The sequence below is a fragment of the Parasteatoda tepidariorum genome, chromosome 6 (assembly GCF_043381705.1).
Source record: "Parasteatoda tepidariorum isolate YZ-2023 chromosome 6, CAS_Ptep_4.0, whole genome shotgun sequence".
Lineage (NCBI taxonomy): Eukaryota > Metazoa > Arthropoda > Arachnida > Araneae > Theridiidae > Parasteatoda > Parasteatoda tepidariorum.
The window spans coordinates 66,481,621-66,508,511 of record NC_092209.1 but is presented as its reverse complement, the minus strand read 5'-3'; the positions used below and the strand labels follow the sequence as shown (position 1 = coordinate 66,508,511).

Here is a 26,891-nt window from a genome sequence, read left to right as displayed (position 1 = left end):
ATTTAGAAATTATTCGACTGATTCCACTCAAATTTGATTTTGATTTTGCATCATTCAGAACTACATAATTTAAAATCAATAAAAATTTATATATCTCATAATTTTAAAAATCTCGATAAATTAAATTATAAGTTGTAGTTTATAATTTTATAATCGTCTTTGAACAGCCTACCCACTTTTTGTAGTTTACGACTATCAATGATCAATTCTGTAGCCTTTTAACTTTGAATCCAATCCAGAAGACTAGGAAACTTCTGAATCAAAAACATGGGGACAAATTTGCTTTCGCGGAGGACTTTTCGATGGAACTAACCTATATTTGCGTACATCGAGAAAAACCACGAAAATCTCCCATGGTTGACCTTACGGCTAGGGGGGGGGGAGGCTCAACCCATGATCCGTCTATCATTAAGGATATTTTACATCAGTTCTGCGGTCCGTGCTAGCCGGGTGCAAAATTCGAATCGACCAATCATCGCTCAGGGGATAGAGCTTTCGCCTTCCAATGCGGCGAACCGGGTTCGAATCCCAGCCGATANTTTTAAAAGCCAAAATCACTGCCCATATCACTGTGTTTTATTGACGATAAAATTCCGTGCAATTTGCTGAAAACATTTAATGTAGTTATGTAATTATGATCAAAAATATGAATAGGCAAAATGCCTATGGTGTAATGCTGTCATAATAACTAATAGAGTATGCGTAGTTTTTATAAATATTACATATTCAAACTGCCACAACACAGCATTTTTATTCCTATGACACTAAATTTCAACGGGTTGCAATAAAAATAAAGTTCTCTGCAAAGTACATGCAGAAGCAATTACTTAAATTCAGTTATTCATAATTTAAAATTCTTCCGTATCCACTAGATTTTGAAGAAAATTAAAATTAGTTCCATTTGACTTTATAAACTTGGGGATCAATTTCATTATTACGTTGTTAGAATTTTCAGTCTGAAATTATGGTAAAAAAATCGGAATCAGTCTGTTCATCTAATTAACCGTAAAGTTCACGGTTATAAACATTTCTTTACCTTCACGGTATTAATATTTTTTACTACTGGCATGGTGATAAAATTGTTAATGCAAAACTATAGGGTTTTGTATCCATTTACAATTAGCATGCTTTCAAAAATATAAAAAAGAAATTTATCTGGACATTGGAGGTAGGTTCTCTTAATATCTTTGATAGGTAATAGACACTAGAGTTAGGGTGTGGTTGAGTAGTGCTTTGTTGAGTGAAACATGGATTCTGATTTAAATAGTTTATCTAGTAGTGCCATTTGTCATGAGTTACAGGAAATACAGGGCTTTTAGTATTAAACGTCTCTATGGTGTTTCCATCTATGTGTAAATGAGAGTTTTATATTCTACTCGTCCAGGGTCACCAATTGAGAAGTGCAGAACACTGAAAACTCTTCATGTGCTGAAGGAATATTGTGATGTCAACTCTGGGATTTGAACCTCCTGTTCAGCCAGTCATGAGATTGACAGATTAGCTCTCTCGGCTATAGTGCGTAACCAGTTGCGTGAGGAGCTAAGTGGCTTCATAAGATGAGACTAGTTTTTGCTGATAAAAGTATGGTTGTTTTACCATATTAGGTGAAACAATAGTCGATTTTTCTCTTATTTAACAATTTAAATACCTTCTTTTTCATGGTTCATTGACTGTATTGGTTGAATATGGTAAAATAAAAGTTGAATAAATCGATATTTAACCATTTTTCTGAGAAATGTCTTCACCTCGCAAAAAATGAAACTTGCTAGTTTAACTAACATCAGTTTATCTAGCGATAAAAAGTGGTTGACTCCTAAATATCCCACCGCAGTCTTTAATATTAAACAGTTTGTCGGTCATTGAAAAGCAGAATACAATTGAAAGCATAGAGAGACTGTAGTTTAATGCAGTTATATACATAATTGTTTTAGACATATAAAATATGTAGTACAGCACTTCATTAGTAATATCTAAATTAATATATAACTGATTTTTAAATTTAAACTGAAAGCTAATACATTGGATTCGCATTTGAATGATAGCAATTTGGATATCATATTGTCGCGCAAATCTGTGTCGTTTTCCTACTTAACTTACATTATTTTTTGGTATAATTTTTGAAATACATACTTGATTAACTTTGAAACTCGAGAAGATTATGTAAATTGCGGGATTGAGCATGGTTTATATATGGATTTAAATTCATATTTTTTTCTTTTTACTGTATTACTCACCGAATAGCCATTTTCCCATCTTACACTGAGAAAAAATTGTAAGGTAAAATTTATATTGTGCTTAGCTCTAGGGTAACGCAAGAATGCCCGGTAAATTGTCTTTCTTTAGCAAAGTTTTTGATAAAATTAGCAACAAAATATTGTATTATAATATGTGATCAAATTTGGTAATTTTATCATGATTTAATAGAGTTTAGTATAAGGAACCATTTATTTGTTTAAATTTACTTTTCAGTTTCGTAGTTTTTCCTAAATATGTGGTAATAAGAACTATAATTTTGAAAATCAGAATTTCTGGTTTTGATTACTATGGTATATTTCTAAATAATACACTAGCGTGCAAAAGTCTTCGGTCAAACTCAATATTATAGATGGTTGATTGGAAATGTAATAAATAATGTATAATTTTATTCCAGAACATTCTTAATATGCTTATCAATCAGAACCAACTTTGAAAGTCACTTTCAATCAAATGCAATTTTCATATCAGTCGGGTATTTACTTTTCGTGAAGCGATTTCCTTACATCTGAGAATTGGATGAAAATACAATTTCAACAAATAAGTATAAGTTTTGCATATTTATTTACGAAAGCTGTGATTTTAACTTTAATTTATTATTGACATTTACTTTTGAAGAATTAGTTCTTACAAGACTCGAATTATATAAAAAGAGAAATATAGAACTGAGTACAGAGATTTAAATTTAATCCCAAAAAGATTACATTTTCTATTAAATTGCAAGAAAGGTAAAAATTCTGAAATAAAGTGTATTATATATGTTGGCTTGACTAACTTTCATTCTAAGTTTTTTTTAAAAATCAATTTTCTTCTTTAAAGCTTCTTTATTACGTCCAAAAAAGATCATGTAAACTGAGAAATATACGGAAGAACATTGTTTCATTTAACCATATAAATAAAGCAGAAACCATCTCTACAAAAAAAAAATAGTGCGTGGAGTCCCTCCGCGCGGAAGAAGTTAAGCTTCGCAACCTGCGACGTTAATTGTAGAAGAATCAGCAGTCGTAGAAGGATCACTAGTTCTATTCAACGACTCTTTTTCCTGCTCCGCTCGCTTCCGTGCTCTGTAATCACGGTAATATTGTGCATTTTTCTCTCGTGGACCTCTTGAACCAGTGGAAGTGCTTGTGATTGCCTCGCCCTGGAAAATGTATTTGTATTAATAATGTATGTGAATGCGTCATAATGTAATTTCAGAAGAGAAAACCTAACAATTGATATTCACAAGAGATGTACCTTGACATAACCTTAAATCGTCGCATTGTCCGTGGGATTGTTTTCACTCATTTTTTACAATTGTTATCCACTAAATTTGAAAAAAAAAATACTACCCTATTAAATTATATGTGTATCAAAACAAACTAAAAAAATATTTATAGAAAAACAATGCTTTTATGACTTTTATTATTTTTATGCTAGTGAGAACCAAAACAATATGGAAATGAAAGAGGGAAAACTGGATCCTACCACGTGATTTCCCGGCCAATAAAAATGTAGCGTTAAACGTTTAACGCAACCTTGTTGGAAGTCGCTTAGGAAGTAGAACTTCAAAAACAAACCCCGCATAGAAATGTTAAAATGCTTTTCACGCGTTGACCAAAAACTTTTGAAAGCTAGTGTTTTTTGAATTCCTATGTTAAATGCTGTAATATTAACAGGAAAATCACTAAAAAAATCCTACCAATTTTTTTTATTTTGGTCGAAAATATGGACTGTTTCTAAAAGTGAATGCCAGGTTGCCGGAGGGTGCGGTTTTTTAAAACCAAAAACCTATAGTAAGTTAAAAATATTCTTTTAATTAAACCAATTAAATATTAAATATACATACCTTTCACGTATTTACAACATCCATTATTTATGGTACACATCATATGAAGTGTTTTTCGTTTATTGATGAGAAAACGATTTGTTAACTGAATTAATTTTGTTTAATAATAGTTTGAAAATCATCGAATAATAATTTTTCGCCTTGTCATCATAAATTATCAATAGTAGATACTATCATAGTATCTACCTTTTGTTTGTTTCTTGAGTAATGTTAAATATTTTAAGGATCAATTAAAATAATCTGTACTGATAACATGAGATTGTTTCCTCCTCTACACTCAAGAAAAAAAACTGCTTTAACATTTTTTAATATAGGTGATAAAAAAGTTTAAAATATGCGCATTAAGAACTAACTAACAATATATTTTGACCTTTCCAACTAGTTTAATTTAAAAACATGCTTTTTTTTTTCAAGATTGGTAATGGAAATAATCACTAAATTAAACGAAGCAGGATATTTTAGAGCTGCCGCTTTCGTCCCACTGTTTTGGTCCCGTTGCTGTTTCAGTTCCTTGTAAATATTTTTAATAATTTGGAAGCTTAATTCCACACCTGATGATTTTTAAATACTTAATAAGCATTTAAAATTTTTTGATTTTCTGCCACTGAAAATAATAAATGAATGTATATGAAATATTTCAATAAACTCAAAAATTATATTTAGGGCCATCGACACATCATCAGTGTAATAAAAAAAAAAGAAAGAAATAGGGAGGAATGTTTGCATGAAAACAGACGTAAAGTAACGTGACTGAATCGGGAAGGGACCGAAATGGTAATGGGACCAAAACGGTAACGGGACTGAAACGGTAACGAGACTAAATGGTAACGGGACCGAATTGGTAATGAGGCTTAAAGGACGGGACTGAAATTAATAGTATGTTATTCCTAATAGAGATAATAACATCGTCATATTTTATTATCTATTTTAGGAGCATATTTCTTTTTTATATAAATAATATTTTGTTGCTGTTGTTGTAGTTAATTTACGTCGCACTGGAGCTGCACGATGGGCTATTGGCGACGGTCTGGGAAAGACCTCTGAGGATGATCCGAAGACATGCCATCACAATTTTGATCCTCTGCAGAGGGGATGGCACCCCCGCTTCGGTAGCTCGACGACCTGAACGCGAAGTCGAGCACTTTACGGTAGAACAGTTTAACGAGGACCAATACCGCACACCCTCGGTCCCTACGCAGACTGATCCAAGTGGTCAACCACCCGCACACTGACCGTAGTCAGTGATGCTTGACTTCAGTGATCTGCTTGGAACCGTGTCTTATCGATCAGTCCACTGCGGGACTAAATAATATTTTAACTGTAGTTTTTCTGATATTCGCATAAATATTCCATTTGCTTAGTTTTGCATAACAATGATCTAGGAATTAGTCCACTTCAATTTTTTCAAAATCAAAGCCCAGATCTATTGAAGTTTTTTAATCAATTCTTTAATAATAGTTTATTAAACATCATAGTTTCAATTCTAAATTGCTTTTTTCAAAAATTAATTTTCTTCTTTGAAGCTTCATTATTAAGTCCAAAAAAATATCATGTAAACTGAGAAATATATACCGAAGAACATTGTTTCATTTAGTCATATTTTTAATAACAATTTGTTTTAACAAAATATATACACATAAAAAAATTACATTCATATTGCAAAGTTCATTCTTTGTTGTAGTTCATAAAGTTGATGATTTCAGGTATGTTGCAGAAATGCTTCAGGCTGTCTGGATTTCTGATGTTATTCACTTTTGGAATTTCATTTGTTGCTGCAATTTTGCGAATAACGCTTTCCATTCTTTTGTTATTCAGATTATACTGAAAAAAAAAAACAGTTAATAAGCCAAGAAAATAAATTATGAATGCAACAATAAAGTGGATAGTTGTAAGATTTTCTCAGCAAAAATGTTTTTAAGAGGCTGTATTACTGTTTGTAAATAAACCTTGGCGAAGAAGTTATGCATAATCCATATTGATTATAACCATCTAGATCTAAACTAATGAAAATTTGAAATTACATTTTAAAATTAAATTTAGAAATTATTCGACTAATTCCACTCAAATTTTTGATCTTGCATCATTCAGAACTACATAATTTGAAATCAGTAAAAATTTATATGTACCTCATAATTTTAAAAATCTCTATAAACTAAATTATAAGTAGTAGTTTATTATTTTATAACCGTTGTTGAACAGCCGACCCACTTTTTTGGGTTTACGACTATCAATGATCAACTCCGTAGCCTTTTAACTTTTAATCCAATCCAGAAGACTAGGAAACTTCTGAATCAAATATGGGGACAAATTCGCTTTCGTGGAGGACTTTTCGATGGAACTAATCTATATTTGCGTACATCGAGAAAAACCACGAAAATCTCCCATGGTTGGTCTTACGGCTAAGGGGGGGGGGAGGTTCAACCCATGATCCGTCTATCATTAAGGATATTTTACATCAGTGGTCCGTGCTAGCCGGGTGCAAAATTCGAATCGATCAATCATCGCTCAGGGGATAGAGCGTTCGCCTTCCAATGCGGCGAACTGGGTTCGAATCCCAGCCGATACGAATTCCGCATCCGGCTTGCACCGACCACAGTGCTGACGTGAAATATCCTCAGTAGTAGACGGATCATGGGTTAGAGTCCCCTTGCCGTCAGGCTAACCGTGGGAGGTTCTCGTGGTCTTACTCTCTATGTAACGCAAATGCGGGTTAGTTCCATCAAAAAGTCCTCAACGAAGGCAAATTTTGCCCAATACCTGATCCTGGAGTTCCCTTGTCCTCCGGATAGGGTTCAAAATTACAAGGCTACTGAGTTGAACATTATTAGTCGTAAACCCCAAAAATTGGGTCGGCTGTTCAACAAAGGTTATAAAATAAAATAAAATAAAAACTACGCTAGGACTCCTATCCGGCTCACGTCATCGGAGGGCGAACCACCACGGCTTTGGAATTGCTCTATTAGGAACAATACGCAGTTTCAATAACTCTAGCATGAAATATCTCGTTAAAAAGAATGTTTTAAAATCAGACGAAAGCTAGAGATAGCATAACTTATAATCTTTCAAAACTTTAGGAAGACGTGGTAAATATGCAATAATACTTTTTATATTTTATAAAACATATAAGCTTTATCTAAGAATATTTTTTTGAGTGTTTGATGAATTGTTTAAAAATAATAGATAATATTCTTACAGGTATTTCGGGAATTTGAAGAATGACTTGTGGAACGCAGTCGACCCACAGTTCATCAAATATTTTCTGTTCCACTTTCTTTTTGAATTCAGGAGTGAAAGTGTATCCATCCTTCATTTGGATGAAGAGAACTGCCCTGTGTTCTCCATCTGAATCTCTTGTTTGACCCACGCATATGTAATCACGAATCTCCTCCATGTCATGAACTGTTGATGAAAAGAAATAATTGATATATGAAATGCATTATAGTCTATGAAATTATTGGTGAGTAACTCGTAGGTTCTCCAGAAAGTTCAAACTGATTTTGAAAAAAAAAAAAATTTGAATTGTTGTATATCTTTCTAAAAGTATGTAAGTACTATTCCGTTTCATATACTTATGGGAGTTTAATAATTTTGTATTTTCAAAAACTTTTTGATTTTTGGTAAAAAAAATTCTCTATGGGTTTTTACTTTGGCCAAGGAGTCACCTTTCCCATTAAGGATATTTTTTAAATTATGGTTCAATTAATTAAATTAAAAATTTTTCGGTATGACGTATTCTATAACGTTCTACATCTTTTCGGCAAATTTAAAATTCTTTCTTTTAGAAAAACTATCTTATATTTATACTCTCTTGGTGAAAAACTTTTTGTGCCAATTTTTTTACCAACAGAAAAATTATTTTTCACATTAAATGAATCATTTGATGGTCGAAATAACAGGAAATTTAAGGGCATAAGGCTTTGTGAATATGGTGTGTGGTATAAAAATCCCAACAGCTTTGTACTAGTACTCAAATACGTGTAGGTTGTCCAAGACACTTCCGATAAGCTATTTCTGTATGTTTTCGTTGCCTTCATTCAGATATTTGATTCAGATGTCTCTTATAATTTAAGTACAGTGGGTAAAATAAAAAGACGGACTACTCTGAATAACTTTTGATTTAATGATCGGATCTATGTGTCCTAGGAATCAGTCTTAAGGGTTCGAGGGAGTGACCTCAAATATATTAATTAATTAGTGCATATTATTAATTATTTTTAAGAATGTAATTTCACACGGCAAAATACAAAACCTGAGCGAAAGCAGTCGAATATTTCCTAAGAGATCAAATTTTTAGTATTTGATTTTTTAAAAATATTGTCTGCATTCATCAATGAGCATATTTGATGTCACTCTCTCGAACTATTAAGATTCAGTCCTAACATGTGAAGATTCGATCATCAGATCAAAAGTAATCCAGAGTGGTCCGTTTTTTTTTGCTCCCAGTGACTAACATTTTTTGTAACTCAATCCGTTATATTCAGATCTCTTCAATGCCCAACCTACCAAAAATCTAACTTTGCGAACAAAAGTCAGACCTCTATATAACGAAGTTGCTAAATCCCGATATCAAGTTCGTTATATGGAAATTTCGTTAAATAGAAAATCTTCTTTTGAAATACTTAAACAACACAAAACAGGTTTTAAATTCATAAACACTAGGCATAATTAAAATAGCAATTGATACACCTTACGAAGAAATTTCCAAAAGGTTCTTGGTTCCTCGAAAAAATTCGCAAAATAGAGAAATTCGCAAAATGGTAGCTCATTAAATAGAAGTCCGACACAATCCTGTTCATCTCTTGACACTTACTTGCAGAATAGACATCACCAGCTCCAAAACGCTCTCCATTTTGCTTCAGAGTATCATCACTATAGAAATAGACATAACATTATTTATAGAACACCACTATGAAATGTTTACGTTATTTGATTGTGGGTACATGTGAGAACATTGTTTGAAATGTATACGTTATGTAGGATGCAACAAAACAAAACTGTAAAGCGTCATAGAAAATGCCACAACAAACAACATTCACCCCACAATGCTGTGGGTATCAAAAGCAAAGGATGTACAGTGCGCAAGAAAACAACTGACCACTCTGAATAACTTTTGATCTAATTATCGGATCTTCACGTTCCAGAACTCAATCTTAATGAGGTGATATGTTAATTAATTAGTGACGATACTTTAAGTTACTAAATCAGACACAAAAATGTACTTTGTCTGAATAAACATATCTGTTTTTTGATAGATTTGGATTTCTGACCCCCAATATTAAGAAGGTAGCCGCCTCCTGGGAAATATGGTCCCCATAGTTTTGTAAGGAAAGCGATCCAAAGTGTGGACCCCTTAACGTATATTTCACTTTTTGCGCAATTTGCAATATCTTGATAACTTCTTAAATGAATTCAAAAATTTTTGCACACGATTATAAAATTTATTTATTCAAACATAATTCCATGCAAAAAATAAATTTTGGTAAATATTTCTTTCTTTTTATTATTGTATTAAATAATAGTCGAAACAATTTTGAATTGCATCGCATGCAATTTTTTGCATCATTTTAAAGAATGCAATTTCAAATGGAAAAATACTAAATTTGAACAAAATCGGATAAATAGTTTCTCAGAAATTGAATTCTTTTAATGACCGACTTTTTTAAAATTCGATTTCTTCGAAATTATTCAACCGATCAAATTTTGGATTTTGCCATGCAATATTAAATTTTTTAAAACAATGTAAAAATTGTATACCTTTCACTAAAATTTTTTTTCGAAAATTATTATATAATATAATAAAGAAACTAATAATAAACATTTACTAACATTTATTTTTTGCATGGAATTATCTCTAGATAAACGAATTTTATAATCGTATGCAAAATTTTTTTCAACTTCGCTTAAAAAGTTCTCGACATATGACGAAATACGCAAGAAGTAAAATTAACATTAAGGGGTCCAAACTTTGGATCGCTTTCCTGACCAAACGATGGGGACCATATTTCCGAGATTGCGGCTACCCCCCTTATTTTGGAGGTCAGAAAATCGAATCCATCGAAAAAAAGATATGTTTATTTAGAGACAGTACGTTTTTGTGTCTGATTTGGTAACTTAAAATATGGTGTGCAAAAATTAATTAGCATATTAGCCCTTTCGAACTATTAAGATTGAGTCCTAGAACGCGAGGATTCGATTATTTGATCAAAATTAATCAAGGCGAGCGCTTTTTTTAAAATTTTTTTTTCTTGCACTTTACTGCGAAGGTACGTTTTTGATGAAACTACCCCCATATTGCTTTTTCGAGTAGGTGGATTGGTAGAAGCGGGCCATTTCTGTGCTTTCCACATCTGTCAATCTGTTCTGCCTGATTTTTTTTCTCTGAAGCCATTTAAAAAGCTTCGCATAGAATCACATTGTCACCCAGTGAATATTGTCTAACAAATAATTTGGGTTGCACCTTCAGGGCTTAGAAACGTCAGGAATCTTCCAACGTATGACTGATTCACATCACCTCCAATGTGAATCCTGTATTGAGGCTGATGGTTGCTCATTTAAGTATTTTTCATCATTACAATCAATAATCCTTTTTTTTTTTTGGACTCTTAAATATTTAATGGACAATCGTTAATGCGTAACTTCTAATGTGTAACTGATGTTTCCGATATAAATTCTTTTTAGATGATGACTAGTTACCCCAGTTTACGGCAATATATCTAAGTTCTAGATATCTTCTCAGTTGACAGATTGTAGTATAGAAATCGGTGCGTAAATGTCTCAAAAACTATCAATTTGTCAAAGTTAGTTTATTGAAACTTTCGTCTAGATATTGAAACGAATGACGAGCCTTAATTAAAGTAAATTCCATTTATAAAATTTCGCATGTAATGTGTAATTTTTTTCATTTTTCATATTTTAGTTAAATTATTTGAGAAGTCATGTTTTTTAAGGTAAAAAAAAATTGGGATGGTTAATTTTTCTTCATCGAATATTTCATTTGAAATTTTAACTAGGGAGAAGTTTGGATTCAATTTTGAAACTTAAAATCAATACCTTCTGCCAATCACAATAAGTCCTTTAGTTTTGGGATTTATGTATATTTCATCATGCTGACACCAGAAACCTGAAAAATAAAATAAAAATATGAACTGCATTTTAACACGAAACACGCTTTCATATCGCTACAACAAACTTTCGTTACGCTACAATTAATATCGAACTTAGTGTAAAATTTTATATTTCTATTCTTGTAAATTTTAATTCATATTTTTAATTAATTTAATTCGTAAGAGAAAAAGAGAGTAAGAAAGAGAGAAAACACGAAGTGTGTTTGATTATGAGATACCTATTCATATCACAACAATTAGCGTTCTTTACACAACAATAAAGCAATGCATATTATTCGTTATGAGGTAAGATGTCGGTGTTTGGAAACATTAAACCTTTTGTATCAGTTAATGCAACAGTTAACGTTTACTAAGCAGCAATATTCACAACGCATCAGTTAACGCTCATTACGCAACAATAAAACATTGCATACTTTACATCATAGATTCTCACCCTTTTTTACGTTGCCGCCCCCCTAAGAGTCAGAAAAAATCTCAACGCCCCCCTTTGTGAAAATCCAGTTATTTAGAGCATGGGGAGGGAGGGATGTGTGCTGAATTAAAAGAGGCAACATTTTTAAGGCAAGTAATTGCAATCTATTTGTTATAATCAAAATAATTACAGTAATGAAAAAATACACCTGAGACACCTATGCTTAATAAGAGTCATTTATTCTTAATAAGATAGTTAAAAAACTTATTCTAAAAAGTAGTATCAACGAAACAATCAAGTAACTATGTCAGTGAGATGAAAGTGCATGGTTCAGGGCCAGTTACTTAACGTTCGGTTCAATATTTTCAATGAGGTGAAGACGCAAGTCCCCTCTTTACACAATTTTCAGACAACTGTTTGTGACTAGATACGTCAGATCACTGAATCTTCGTTCCACAAAGTAGAAGGAAGGGAAAGCTATTAAATGCCACCTTGAAGCCAAAATTCTGTAAGACGATTACTATTTCAAAGCTTCATTAGTTGAAAGTTCTACCAATTTCTTCTGAATCTGAACCTCTGTTGTTTCAATATTCACAAAAGGGTTCGTAACCATTAAGGGACTTCCAGGGACAAAGCATCTTTAAATGTCAGAAAATTCAATGTACAAAGACTCGAGGTTATTACAATATTCTTGTGTATCATCAGAGAAAATTTCACCATTCTCTATTCCGATAAGATTGGAAATTGGCTAAACTTATTCCTACCAAAATTCTGCTTCCACAAAATGAGTTTTCTTAGAAAGGCAGAAATAGCTGATTTTTTAGTGATCAAATTGAGCTCGTCGCCTTGAAATTGTAAATTAACACCATTAAATTTTACAAATAAATCCGCGATGTATTCAAGGAACTCAGGCACAGAGTCGAAAATATTCCAAAACCTATTGAAACAGGCGTTTTTGGAAAGCTGGCGAATCTCAGTGTGTAGTAGCAAGCGATTGAATTTTTCATCGTTTTTCTTCCACAGCTCTCTGAAGAATCAATCGTTGAGAGTGTTACTGCGAATTTTCATCACAGCAGAGATCGACATATTGCAATGACTGATGCAAATGGTCTCTGGGATTTTTTCCAACTAAATGTTGTCTGTGAATCACGCAGTGGACAGCTAAAATATCTGGTGCTTGGCCATCAATTATGGGAGGAGTTTTCTAGGTATCTTTGTCTTGGGAGGGGTACCTCTTTCTTCAAAATGGGGTTAAACCTACAATGTCAACCAACCATTGCAGTAGCTCCATCAGTGGCAATAGACACAATATTCGAAGGAGGAATGTTTTTCTCTATGAAATAATCTTTGACAGTATTAAAAATAGATTTACCTTCGGTATCTTAAATCAGGTTTTTTGCAAAAAGCATCTCTTGAATAATTTTTCATTCATTCATAAATCGGAAGTGCACCAACAGTAAAGCCTTATCACTTGGCAAGGTTGACTCATTAACTTGAAGGGAAATACGTTGGACATCAAAAGTTTGCATAAGTAAACTCTAATGTNTTTTGGAAAGCTGGCGAATCTCAGTGTGTAGTAGCAAGCGATTGAATTTTTCATCGTTTTTCTTCCACAGCTCTCTGAAGAATCAATCGTTGAGAGTGTTACTGCGAATTTTCATCACAGCAGAGATCGACATATTGCAATGACTGATGCAAATGGTCTCTGGGATTTTTTCCAACTAAATGTTGTCTGTGAATCACGCAGTGGACAGCTAAAATATCTGGTGCTTGGCCATCAATTATGGGAGGAGTTTTCTAGGTATCTTTGTCTTGGGAGGGGTACCTCTTTCTTCAAAATGGGGTTAAACCTACAATGTCAACCAACCATTGCAGTAGCTCCATCAGTGGCAATAGACACAATATTCGAAGGAGGGATGTTTTTCTCTATAAAATAATCTTTGACATTATTAAAAATAGATTTACCTTCGGTATCTTCAGTCAGGTTTTTTGCAAAAAGCATCTCTTGAATAATTTTTCATTCATTCATAAATCGGAAGTGCGCCAACAGTAAAGCTTTATCACTTGGCAAGGTTGACTCATTAACTTGAAGGAAAATACGTTGGACATCAAAAGTTTGCATAAGTAAACTCTAATGTCTTCAGCCATCTCATCAATCCGGTGCAACACTGTATCGTTCCGAATCCGAACTTCAAGTACGTGGCACTGTATTGACGACACTTTTTTTATTAACCAATATTGTAGGCAGCAGCAAAATACAAACGAGGAAAGAAAATAAACTATATCTTAAAATCAATAGATAATTTACGCTGAAGAACAAATTCGCTCAAGTACCTGGTCAAATAATCAATGAAATTGAATCAAAATTGGAGAAAAAATTGAAAGGGAGCGAACGAAAACCATCATAAGAAACACGGATCAAATCAAACATTCATACTGAAAGCGCACGCACTTCAATTTTCGCCAAATGGCTTGAATAAGTCAGAAGCAAAAACAACTCACTCATGCCCTGCGACTGTTCGGATTGGAGAATAGTTGTCACATAAGTTCGTTTTACTGCTGGTACAAATGGTGCATCGGATAATTTTAATTTATTATATTAATTTAATTATTTTTCATTAATATTAATTTTTGATTTACTTTATTTATTAAATTAATTTTAATTTAATAATTTTATTTAGAAGTTTTAAGAAGGAATTTGAATGCTCATCGCCCCCCTACCGCCCAAAACATACCTACCGCCCCTCTACTGCTCAAAACAAGTTCACCGCCCCTCAGCATATGTTCACCGCCCCCGTTGAAAATCAGTGCTTTACATCTTGGCAAATACTACATCGACTTCAGAAAGAAGTCGATGTGTGAAAGCAATTGGGTGCACGTTGAATCTTTCGTTATATTTAACGCAGCGGTATTCAAATTGCAACAGTTACTGTTCATTATACAACAATAAGACATCGCACACTTTACATCTTGGCATCGAGCCGGAACTCGATGCTTCGAAGCAATCGGTGCACGTTAAATCTTTCGTAACATTTCGCAAAGTAGCATTCATATCGCAACCGTTACTGTTCATTACGCAAAATAAAACATCGCACATTTTACATCTTGGCATGAAGCCAGAATCCTATGTTTCGAATCCTATGTTGGTGCTCATTGAATCTTTCGTTACAGTTAACGGAGCAGTTTTTACCCTGCAAAAGTCAATGTTCATTATGTAATAAAAAATCAAGGCATGTTGTACTTATTAGCATCAAGAAAGAAACCGATGTTTGGAAGCAGTTGGTGCATAATAATCCTTTCGTTAATATTAATGCAACAGTATTCACATCGCAGCAGTCAACGTTCGATGTGCAACAATAAAACATTGCTCATCATACATCTAGGTATCAAGCAAGAAGCCGACGCTTGGAAAAAATTGCTACACAAAATAGTTTGTGTCTGAAAATGTATCTACCTAAAGGGCCTTCATACCGACTGCAACTGCAACAAATCGCATTTGCCGTGAGTTAACGCATGTGCATTTCTTTCCTCTTCCCTCGGTTGCAACAACCAGCGATCGCCGTCGTACTGGTTTCAAGAATTGAATGGGGTTCAATTTTTGTCGCTGTTGCAGATTCAGAAACTCAATCCCATTAATTTATATTTATATTCTCAAAGGGAGAATGCGGTGAAATCTCACACGATTTTAATGTTTGCGTCATTCAGAACATAGTAACATATTTTCATGTGAAATATTTAGCTATATTTGAAAGCATTCAAGCCAAATTAAGCATTTTCCTTAGCCGTCAAACCGTTGTCAAAGTTCTTAGTTGCGTTGAGTGGCACAATAACAAACTTACTCTAAGAAAAATGAATGATAAAATAAGTGAACGAACCAAGTTCATATTAAAAATTGATTAAATTCACCAAGGAATGTAAATAGAGAGAGATTATGTTATTTTATTTGACGTAGCATTACAAAATCAAATTTTATGCGTTATCATTGTTCTCAGTTATTTATACTTGTAAAATATATTAATATTTTGACTATTAAAAATGTGATGAATATGATGAATATGTAATTGTAAGGGATATAAATGATATACTAGTACAGATATGAAGTAGCACACTTCATTAGCTAGGTTTTGCCTTTGACACTCATAAGTGCCTTTTAATATTCCAAATTAACAGAAAAATTGTTTACCAGGGTATTTGGAAAGATAAGTTTCCTTCATAATACTCTTGTCGTAATCTTCAAATATATGAATTGGCAATGATGGGGTTGGTGTTGCTATTACTAATTCACCTCTTTCACCAACAACGTTTTCACCTTCAAAAAATTATTAAAAAAATATTAGTATACTAAATAAACCACCTATCCAAATATTTAGATAACCAAATAATAACAACAACAACAATAATAATGGCTTTATTACAGAATCTTTGCAAACAATTATTTCGAGACTAATAGTTGCTTTTTTAGTTAATTTTTCAAAGGAAGCACTTTGCACTTAAGGGTAACGGAATAGGGTTAATTTATTTTTAATTCACCCTCTTCTTACACCTTTCTGATTTTTCATTTTTTGTTTAAATATCCTGTTGAAATTCTCCTTTTAATGTCTTGATCAAACAAACTGACTCTCTTCTTTAGGATGTGCAAATCTAATTTTTACGCTTCTCCAAGTTTTTTGAATGAGTTTGTTTCGTTCTCTGTTGAATTGCTTCTTCAATTGTCCTAATTAAACAGTCAGTCCTTGATTGGGACTCGTAAATTTTTTTCTGTGTTGGAAAGAAACAGTTTGTTTTTTTCCCTTTTTTCTTCTCTTCTTTTCTGTAGCTTGAAAATTTCGAACGGATCTTAGATAATTGCACGTCGCTGATTTAAAATTCTGCTAGGAATTTTTCTCTCGACCAGCTACAGTATTTATGCAATTCAATATATGGTGATAACCTTAGCCAGTTGGCGATCATTTTGGTGTCAAAATGGTAGCTCTGGAAAATTCGAATTCTAAAGCAATAGGACCGTCTAAACCGTCTGAGGTTTCAAAGTTGTGTTCTGATGTAATAACGTTGTTATTTTTAGCTGTAATTGAGCGCTTGGAATAGCTGTATTTTCTAGAAGATTCTGCTAATAGTCTTAAGGACTGTTGTCGATCTCCAATTGAAGCGAACCACTGTCCTCGGAACAATACTAACTGCTCCACTTCTGTGTTACGTTAGACATGGTATGAAAAAGGCGATAATACATTTCAGTTTATGACGCTATACGTTGAGGTCATATCTTTTTTTTGGCTTAGGTCTTATTTTCAAAGCAACTGACAAGTGTTTATGTATGTGTATAAACCTATATGCATGCAATAAACTTGCAGAATAAGATAACAAATAAACTAAACTAAAAATACCATTCTGGAAAAAATCTGTAGTTTTTGGGAAAAGAAACTAATTTCAGATTTGAAATACTCACAACCGAATTAGAACAGAAATTTTTTTCTCCAGTGTTATTGTTCGTCAACCACAGCTGTTTTGAAGACGGTGATAGTTTTCATCGCTAAATAAGATCAATGCTTTTAAATTTTTTTTTTGAAAAATGCTAATTTCAATTATTTTTAACGAGTGTTTGGAGATAAAAAGACCAGTTATGTAAAGAATTTAATCGAATAAATAGTTTTTATGCCATCATTTAAGGTATCACGAAAAATTTACCAAATTTTACCATTTTTACCAAGTTTTATCGTACATTATAAACCCCATTTTATTGTTAATTTTACCAAAATCATTACGAAAGCAGTTTGATTAAAGCTATAGAGCTTTTTGTTGCTATAAACATGGTAAATTTTACCATATTCTGGTAGTTTGGATCATGCTTTTTTTGCTCAGTTTGAATTGATTAGTTTTTCTAAAGTTTAAATTAAAGATAAATTAAAAATCCTACCCCTACTGTTGACACATCTAATGTCCATTCCTAAACTAGGAACTTGCAGTTCTCCTGCATACGATGGAAGATTGATGTCAATTCCGGAAAACGATCCAAATGATTCTGTTGCTCCTGTAAGATTAATAAATTCAATAGGGTAATTAAAATTATTCATTGTAGTTAAAGAATGAAGCATTGTACTTAAGAAATATTGAAATTAATTCCATTCTAAAAAGGTCCAAATGATTCTTTTGCTTCTGTAATATTAATGAATTCAATAGGGAAATTAAAATCATTGATTGTAGTTAAGGAATGAAGCAGTGTAGTTAAGAAATATTGAAATTAATTCCATTCTAAAAAGGTCCAAATGATTCTTTTGCTTCTGTAATATTAATGAATTCAATAGGGTAATTAAAATCATTCATTGTAGTTAAGGAATGAAGCATTGTACTTGAGAAATATTGAAATTAATTCCATTTTAAAAAAGGTCCAAATGAATATTTTGCTCTGTAAGATTAATGAATTCATTATGGGATTTTGAAATCATTCATTGTAGTTAAGGTACAATTTTTTCATCAATTCAAATTTTCAAATTTTAAAAATTCAAAATTTCAAAATAAAAATCATTGGTGCAAAATTTATGAATTCAAATTTTTAAATAAATTTTCTCTTCATTTTTTTTCTTTTTTGCTTTGCTATTAATCTTAACTTTAGTGGCAAAATATTCTTTTTTAACAAAATAGGACATGAACAGATAATACTTTTTAAAATTAATTAAATTCATTAATACTTATAGTCATTGAGTCCTGATTAATTTCTTTTTTACTTGAGAGTGTAAATATGCAAATAAATGTGGGACAAACATAAAATTTAAAAATTATATGTAAGCAAATGTAATTTTGAATATCTTTATTACTTTCGAATTTCTGATCTTCTTTATTCTGAGACACATTTTGAACACGCAATTTAAACTGTGACAAAACAAATTTTTTTTTTATCAAAACAGAATAAATAAATTTTATTTCTGATTTTTTTTTAAATAAAAAACAATATGGCACTTCACTCTCACGTTTAAACGATTATTGAATACATACATATTCGCTTTCTCGTTTACTGATGCAAATGTTCTAGCAGGATAATTTCAAAGAGATAAACTTTTTTTAAACTATTTTAATCCCTTCATCACACTGATCAATCTCGATAATAACTAGTCATAATTTGATAAACTTTTTCTAATCTTAATATTAACTTGTTAACATTTATGAAAATAAAGGGTCTAAAAGCATATATTAAGGGCAGTAACTACAGAACATACTATATATATATTATCATTCGAATAGCTGTTTTGTAATCTAAAAATACAAATAAAAATCTAGTAAAAAAATTGGATTATTAATTAATTAAAATTGTTTTTGATGCTGGTACTTTCCAAATTGACTTCCTACAAACATATCTTCCTTCACATTGTTTTTGAGGTAGGAAATATTTCCCTTCTTTACTGGACTTCCTCCTATGGTTAAGGATTTTAAATGTTCCAAATTTGAATCTGGACCTGAAAAATGAAGATTGTCATTTTGATACAAAATAATTTGTGCATAAAAATTGACAAGTCTGTACGCCACTTTATGAATCGTAAAATAGTTTCATGATTAAAAAAGCATTTAATTATGAAAGTGTTTTGGATTCTTACAATGCATTATTTTTAGAACCGTGGTAGTGTAGGGGATAGAGCGCTCGCCCCTCAATAGATGAACCGGATTCGAACCCCAGCGATGACTGGTTGACATGAATTCCGCACCCTGCTCGCATTGACCACAGTGCTGACGTAAAATATCCTCAGTGGTCAACGGATCATGCGTTAGAACCCTCTTGTGGTCAGGTGAACCGTGGGAGGTATTCGTGATTTTCTTTTTCATTAACGCAAATGGGGGGGGGGGGAGTTCCATCAAAAGTCCTCTACGAAGGCAAATTTTCTCTCAATATTTGATCCAAGAGTTCCCTTGTCTTCTGGATTGGGTTCAGAATTGCAAGGCTACGGAGTTGAACATTGGTAGTCATAAACTCAAAATTGGGTTTATTTATTATTATTTTTTTAGATTTTTAAGTTGAAATTTTCTACAATACTGCAGAAGGACAGGCATAGAAGGTATCGGATTAAGTTGATGGGTTGGGTGGAAAACTTTATTAACTTGTTTTACTTATTTTATTTTATTTTATTACCGATATTGAACAGTAGATTTGCAAAATTTGAACGCAATACCAAAGATAAGGGAACTCCTGGATCAAGTATTGGAAGAAACTGTTGCCTTCGCAAATGACTTTTTGATGGAACTAACTCGTATTTGAGTTACACGGAGAAGAAAACCACGAAAACAACCAATGGTTAGCCTGATGGCAAGGGGACTCTAACCCATGATTCGTCTACCAATGAGGATATTTTACGTTAGCACTGTGATCGATGCGAGGCGGCAGCAGAATGGGGGCGTATCGACCAGCCTTCACAGGGATTCGAACCCGTGTCATAACCCTTTTTATTAAAAAAAAATGCTTATATTCATTAAATTCATTCCAATTGAAAACGACCCATAAAAAAGAAAACTCGTCGCTGTCATGTGATCGATTTTTGTCGAAAAGTTCTTGATAAAGAACAACTAAAATAATTTGTTTCATAATTTTCGTTCCAAAACTACGATTAAGATGATATTTTGAAATTTGATTCAAATTCAGGGAAATGGAGTCACTAGATAGTGACTGGTAGCAGGATAAGTTTGTTTTACAGATTACAGGATTATGCATAAGGATTATAAGCTTCACAGGATTATGCACAACATAACTTACTTGGTTTTGCACCAAGCTTCTCAAGCTTGTCCACCATAGATGTTATTAACCAGGCAGTGGAAACTTTGTAGCGGGCAAATAGATCCCACATGTTGCGACCATTTTTTGTATGATAGGGGCTTCCAGCAAAAAGAAACAACGTCACACCACTAGCAAAACAGCTTGCATAAATATTAAAAAGTGTCCATCCGACCTTAACAAAAAAATTATCATCAGTTACTAGATATTTTGATTAGTTGATTATGTACAACAATTTAGATTTTTTTTGCACTTTATTATCATTATTATTATTCAAAAATGAACAAATAAGTGATTACAAAAAATTAACACCAGTTAGTAGATATTTTGATTAGTTGATTATATACAACAATTTAGAATTTTTTACACTTTATTATTATTATTACTCAAAAATAAATAAGTGATAATCAAAGAATTATTGATCAATAGCTTACTGGATAGCATGAAAAAACCACATCACCTGGCTTCAAATTCCAATAAAACACATAGTTCAGCAATTGAGAAACCAATGACTAAAATTATAATGTAACATTAAAGTTAATAGTCTAGAATGGATGAGAAAATTTCACTAAAAAAATCATTTTTCTCAAAAGTTAGAAATAATTCAACCGATAGTGAAATAAGATAATGGGGAACTTTTTAATTCAACTAGTGAAGAAATAAGCAACCGTTCAAATAATATGTAAAGCTCGCTGTAAAAAATGGATGCTCAAATTTCACGAAACTTTTTGACGAAACTGTTTCCTAATGTATGCTCGAAGCAAAAATTTCGTCAAAGTGACTAAATAACTATTGTCACTTTTCGAGGAAACGAATTTCGTCAAAATTAAAGAAATATTTCCTCATTCTATTTTATTTCAAAATTCGCCGAATTCCCAAAATTTTGAAAAAATTTCTGTTTTTTCCCTCGCATAAATATTATTAGGTGATTTGACTTTATTTTTGAGAAGGATTCTAAGAACATATATCCAAGGTAGTGATTACGGCGCACCATTGAGTACCATGTTTGTTTAAAAGTTTGGAAAAAGGTAATTGTACACTTATCCTTCCTAGTACCTTGGGGGATAAGTTTACATTTAAAAACATAAAACGATTGAAAATTTTTTTTAGCGAAATACTGATTATTTTTGAATTAGTATTTAGTTCAAAGATGCTTGATATTTCAGTTTTACTTATGTCCAATTAAACAACATACCCCTGCACAATGCACTGGACCTTTTGGAAGTCCTGTTGTACCTGACGTGAAATTGATACTGACAGGATGGCTAAATGGAAGTTGTTCAAACTGGATGTCTGGTATTGCACCATTAAGGCCTATACCACTTAATAAAAATTCGTGTAAGAAACAACTGAAAAAAAATATAGAAAAGTGATTTTTACGATACTTTCTAAGAAAACCAAATGCTTTTTGTAAATATTAACCATATTAATAATCAATTGAAATAAAATTCGAACTGTTTCATAGAAACATACTTCGAAAAATAAGTGTCAAATAATTTTTTAAAAATAATCTCAGAAGTAATTTTTCCAAAAATTTTAATGATAAATTTAAAACCTTTCTGTTTAGAAAATATTTGAAAATATAGAGAATATTTCTGTTTGGAGAATATCGAAAATATTTGAAATAAGCTTACAATTTGTTTAAAAATTGGTTAAAATGCTAGAAAAGTATAATGTTAGAACCTAAGGAATAATTGAAAAAAGAATCATAATTTAAATGAATTTTTATCAGTGTGAAAGGCAGGGATACGTTTAAAATCTTATAAGGATCTACACCGTTGCTGTCCAATTTTAAGTTTACTTATTTTACGAAGTTTATCTCATTTGTTTTATAAATTAGTTTACTTTTAAACATTTTCACTCTTAAAATAATAATTTAGACATAGAAATTTTCTGAAGCATTTTAACACTTTTTAGTGAATTTAATTTATTTTTCCATTAGTTTTTTGAAGATATACTGTTATTTATTAAGCACATATATCTTTCAGTTATTTTTAATTATATGATTATTATTTTATACAAGATCCAAAGTTGTTTGACGTAAAACTCTCCTCTTTATTGGTGATATAAATCCTATGGCTATTCTTGATTTAAACTTTAATGCTAATTTACATACATGCTATGTCAGCGAATAGCATGTGCGCAAAACTACGATGTTTAACGAATTATTCTTAAATGTTAAATAAATTTGTTAAATGCATTTAAAATGCATTTTTCAATGCATTTTCGTTAAATGCACACTTAAATGTTAAATGCATGCGTTGCAGTTTCCATAGAAATTTTTAAAACTTATTTTTACCATATTTATTATGACAAGAAATATAATTAACCATTTAATAAAATAGTTGAAATAATTCTTTATCTAGTTAAGAGAACGCTATATCACGGGAGAAACTTTTAATCGCAAATTCTTCATCGTCTCCATAAGTAATTTAAAATTTAAAGTATCGAAAAAGGGAGTTCAGGCAAACCCAGATTAAGCCACGAAGTTTCAAGCACTGAAAAGAATTTTTTAAAGTATCAAAAGGAAATCATACAAGGATTAGGTAATGGGGAAGTTCTCTTGGAATAATTTGTTTATGTTTTGATATTCTTAATTTATTTTCCCTAATTGAAAATTAATAACTTACTTCAGGTTTGTCTGAACTCAGTTTTTCTTTACTTTTAATTTTAATTTAGTTATAGAAGTAAGACAGGAATTGTAATGAAAATTTCCCTCGTGGTATAGCGTCCGTAAGAGCTTTGTACGAATAAATCACATGTTTACAAACCTATTGGATATGTTAGAAATATCCATCTGATACGTTTCAGCCCTTGTTGGAATAATAATGACTTTTTCAAGAGAAGGCGTATCTACAATAAAATTAGAAAACTTATGAAACATTTATAGAATTAAATATTGAAGACTGAAGAGATGAGAGTTTCACATCCACTAGGTTCATTAAAATAACCATTACATTATTAAAAAAATGGAAAGTCAAATATCAGGAGACTTCTCTATTTTTTACAACAATTACTTTCTTTTTAGCATCATATGCCATAACTTAAATAACTATACCAATTTTTAAGGAACAGTTTCTTGGTCCGTGCAAAAATTTTGTCAAAGTGACGAAATATTTCTTCATTTTATTTTTTCCAAAAATAAATAAATAAAAAAAAGAAGAAAAAAACTCGTAGTGCCTAATGCACTAATTTCTCGAATAATCACTTTATCCTGGGCCTAAACTCACCCCAACAACGCAAGGACGGATAAAACAGAAAGATATACTACATCCATGCCGGAAGCGGGATTCGAATCCAGGATCATCCGGGTACGAAGGTACCTTCTTGACTACCAGGTAGACTTTTCGGCTTATGATTTGTCGGAGTCCCAAAGTGCACCATGTTCCCAGAACAAATCAGAACCTCTGGGGGTACTGGATCGGAGATTAATCGTGCTCTGGTTCATGTCAAAATTACGATCAACGTATAGATGGATGGTGTGTGAAAGTGTCCAAACTGTAAAACGGAACGTGACGTATGAATGTTACCTTCGGATCCCAGACCCTTGTCAATAGCCCATCGTGCAGTTGTAGTGTGACGTAAATAAAAGTATAATATCGTACCTGTTGGCTTAATTCACCACTTTATTTAGTGATCGTCTTTATTCCAGTTTCGTCATTCTAGTTTTTAATCTCCTATAATGCTCTGCGATGAAGTTTCTAGTTGAGTAAACATTTTCGTCTCTTGTTTGAGAGTTCACGTTTCGTCACAATTCACGTGATCCTGTTACGAAATGATTCTCAAAATGAACGCTCAAGGATTGTTGAATCCCCAAAAGTGCGAGTTATATTTCTGAGAGTGTAGACTGTGTACATTTGGGAGGTACAAGACTCTTTCACAAATGAAGACATTATTTGAGATCATTCAATGGGAAGCCGCAATATGCAATATGAGTGTGAACCAAAATTGCAGATCCAGCAAGTTTGATGTGACAGTAGGATCAAATCTCAGTAGGTTCATCTTGAGTTCGCAAAGTGATGAGTTTGTAATGGAGGACCAATAGAAGTGAACTAAACTTTAGGATTCAACAAGTTTGCTGTGACAGCAAGTTCAAAAACTTAACAGGTTAATTATTTCTCAATACTCGCAGTATGGTGAGATAAATAGTGTTCTTCTTTTTAGTTTTATCAAACGAATAGTACAATAAATTCGAATGTACTGTAGACAATTGGGAAGTATGAATGAAGCTGTCATCAAGAAATGTCCAGAACTGGTCAATAGTAAGGGATTAGTGTTTCTATACAACAACGCCAGGCCGCACATATCTTTGGCAACCCATTAAGAATTACAGTAGCTTGGGAGGGATGTGTTGTTTCACTCAGTATACTCACCTGACAGGGCGCTATAGTCTCCCACTTGTTTTTATCTTTACAAAACTCCTAGCATGAAATAAAGTTGAATTCAGATGAGGCTGTAAATCAGCACTTGTTTAATTTTTTGCAAATAAAGTCTGGTCTTTCTACGAACCAGACATTATGAGCCGAAAGATGACAAAAAGTTATTTATCAAAGGGGAACGTATATCATTCATTGACTTTTAACATTTAATTAAATATATGGGTTTGAAAAATTTGGAAAAAATGAATTGATTTTTATTTAACCCAATGGTTAAATTGAAAATCATATTACAGACCTTTAGAAATTTTCGGTAAGCTTTCAATGTTGTGAAACTCAACCCCGTCATCTGTATGATGGTCGATTGCAATCAAAAATTTTGGTTTCAGCTTTTGTATAATATTCGATGCTTGCTGAAATACAAGAGGAAGAAATAAGTGTACAATGTAATACAATATAAAAATACGAATACAATATAAAAATTTGATTTTTATTCATCTGGCATGAAAATGCGAAGTTAGCCCCCGAATTTAATTTTTAGGATTATGTCCAAAATAAGGGTGGTCAAAAAAAATTAAAGGGTGGTCATTTGTGGTCAAAAAGTGGTCAAACGAATACAATATAAAAATTGGAATTTTATTTATTTTTCTAAAAAATGCGGAGTTAGCCCCCAAATTTAATTTTTAGGATTATGTCCAAAACAGGGGTGGTCAAAAAAAATTACAGGGGGGTCATTTGTGGTCAAAAAGTGGTCAAACGAATACAATATAAAAATTTGATTTTTATTCATTTGGCGTGAAAATGCGAAGTTAGACCCCGAATTTAATTTTCAGGATTATGTCCAAAATAAGGGTGGTCAAAAAAATTTGAAAGGTGGTCATTTGTGGTCAAAAAATGGTCAAACGAATGCAGTTTGAATTTTTGAATTTCCTCATTTTCGGGGGCTATCTTCGCGGAGCTGAAAAAATATCAAATTATTTTAGAAACCTTTACAAGCAAGAACTTAAACAGCACAAAACAATTAATATGTCGGTGTCTTTTTTGGATTAACACATTACATATGCACTGAAACATAATATAAGTATAGCGAAATAATTAACAATTCTGAGCTAAAATTGCATCAAACATAAAGTAATTTAATAATAATGCAATTGAAATTTGTAAATAATAAATTTCTAAAAATAAATTTTTTGTGTAATTATAATTACAAGACTGGGAAAAAAATTATTATCAAAACTACCAAAGTATGGTAAAATTAACCGTGTTGGCTCTATGCGAACAACGAAAAAAACAAACTCAGTAATTTTTACCGAATCTCTCTGGTAATAATTTCAGTTAAATTAATTGTAAATTATTGTTTTTTAATATGTGATAAAATTTGGTGAATAGTGTATAATTTGGCAGCTTTATCATGAAAACTCAGAGCGTGGCATGAAAACAATTCCTTCACGATTAATTTAATTAAATTAATTTTTCAAATTTGTATTTTTTACTAAATGCGTAGTTATAAGAACTATAATTTTGAAAACCAGAATTTCCGGTAAACCGTTACTATTTGAATGAAAAAATTACCAAAAAAAAAATGTCTAAATACCGTATATTTTGCTTTTTATAACCAAAATTAAGTTTTTGCTTTTTGTTTTTTTAAGAAATGTCATTACGATACAGTACGATAATTTTACCAGAATTTTTTTCTCTCTGTACAGGCGCATGTAAAAAAAAGGTTAGTGCTAAAATGAATGACATATAAAAACTAAATTGACCTGAGTTGTAATAACTATTTATAAATAATGTCTTTATCTTCTAATTCAATGCTCTATCTTTTCAAAAAAGAATATTCCTCTTTTATTTTTAAAATTTCCACAAAGCTTTCTGTCCCATTCAATAAATTCGTCATTTCCTTTATTTTTGTTACTTGTTATTACATTGTCAGTCAGAAATAATTAGCCCCAGGCACTAAATCACCAGCTGAAAAGAAATACAGTCGTTTAACAGAATTACATTCCTTTATTATTATTATATGAATTTATTCAGTCTCTTACTATGATTGTTTTACAGAATTACATTCTTTTATTATTATTATATGAATTTATTCAGTCTCTTACTATAATTGTTTTACAGAATTACATTATTATATGGGTATTATCTT

The 26,891-nt window shown here is 31.8% G+C and overlaps 1 protein-coding gene across 7 annotated transcripts in view; it reads right to left on the bottom strand.

Moving 5' to 3' along the window:
* The window catches only part of LOC107445592 (acetoacetyl-CoA synthetase-like), a 42,447-nt gene that overhangs the window by 437 nt on the left and 15,119 nt on the right, over nt 1–26,891 (bottom strand). For 6 of the 7 annotated variants that reach the window (XM_071182460.1, XM_071182465.1, XM_071182464.1 and 3 more), the window contains 12 exons: nt 25,041–25,155; nt 23,138–23,219; nt 21,562–21,715; nt 20,801–20,878; nt 20,349–20,541; nt 18,941–19,062; nt 17,529–17,643; nt 15,801–15,926; nt 11,132–11,201; nt 8,892–8,950; nt 7,275–7,480; nt 5,681–5,902 (listed from right to left, as the gene is read on the bottom strand). In XM_071182460.1, coding sequence (XP_071038561.1) covers nt 5,747–5,902; nt 7,275–7,480; nt 8,892–8,950; nt 11,132–11,201; nt 15,801–15,926; nt 17,529–17,643; nt 18,941–19,062; nt 20,349–20,541; nt 20,801–20,878; nt 21,562–21,715; nt 23,138–23,219; nt 25,041–25,155 — 1,476 coding nt within the window. In that variant the 3' untranslated portion in view covers nt 5,681–5,746. Of the gene's footprint in view, nt 1–5,680; nt 5,903–7,274; nt 7,481–8,891; nt 8,951–11,131; nt 11,202–15,800; nt 15,927–17,528; nt 17,644–18,940; nt 19,063–20,348; nt 20,542–20,800; nt 20,879–21,561; nt 21,716–23,137; nt 23,220–25,040; nt 25,156–26,891 lie in introns of those variants that run through there. The other variant, XM_071182461.1, reaches the window with a different exon arrangement.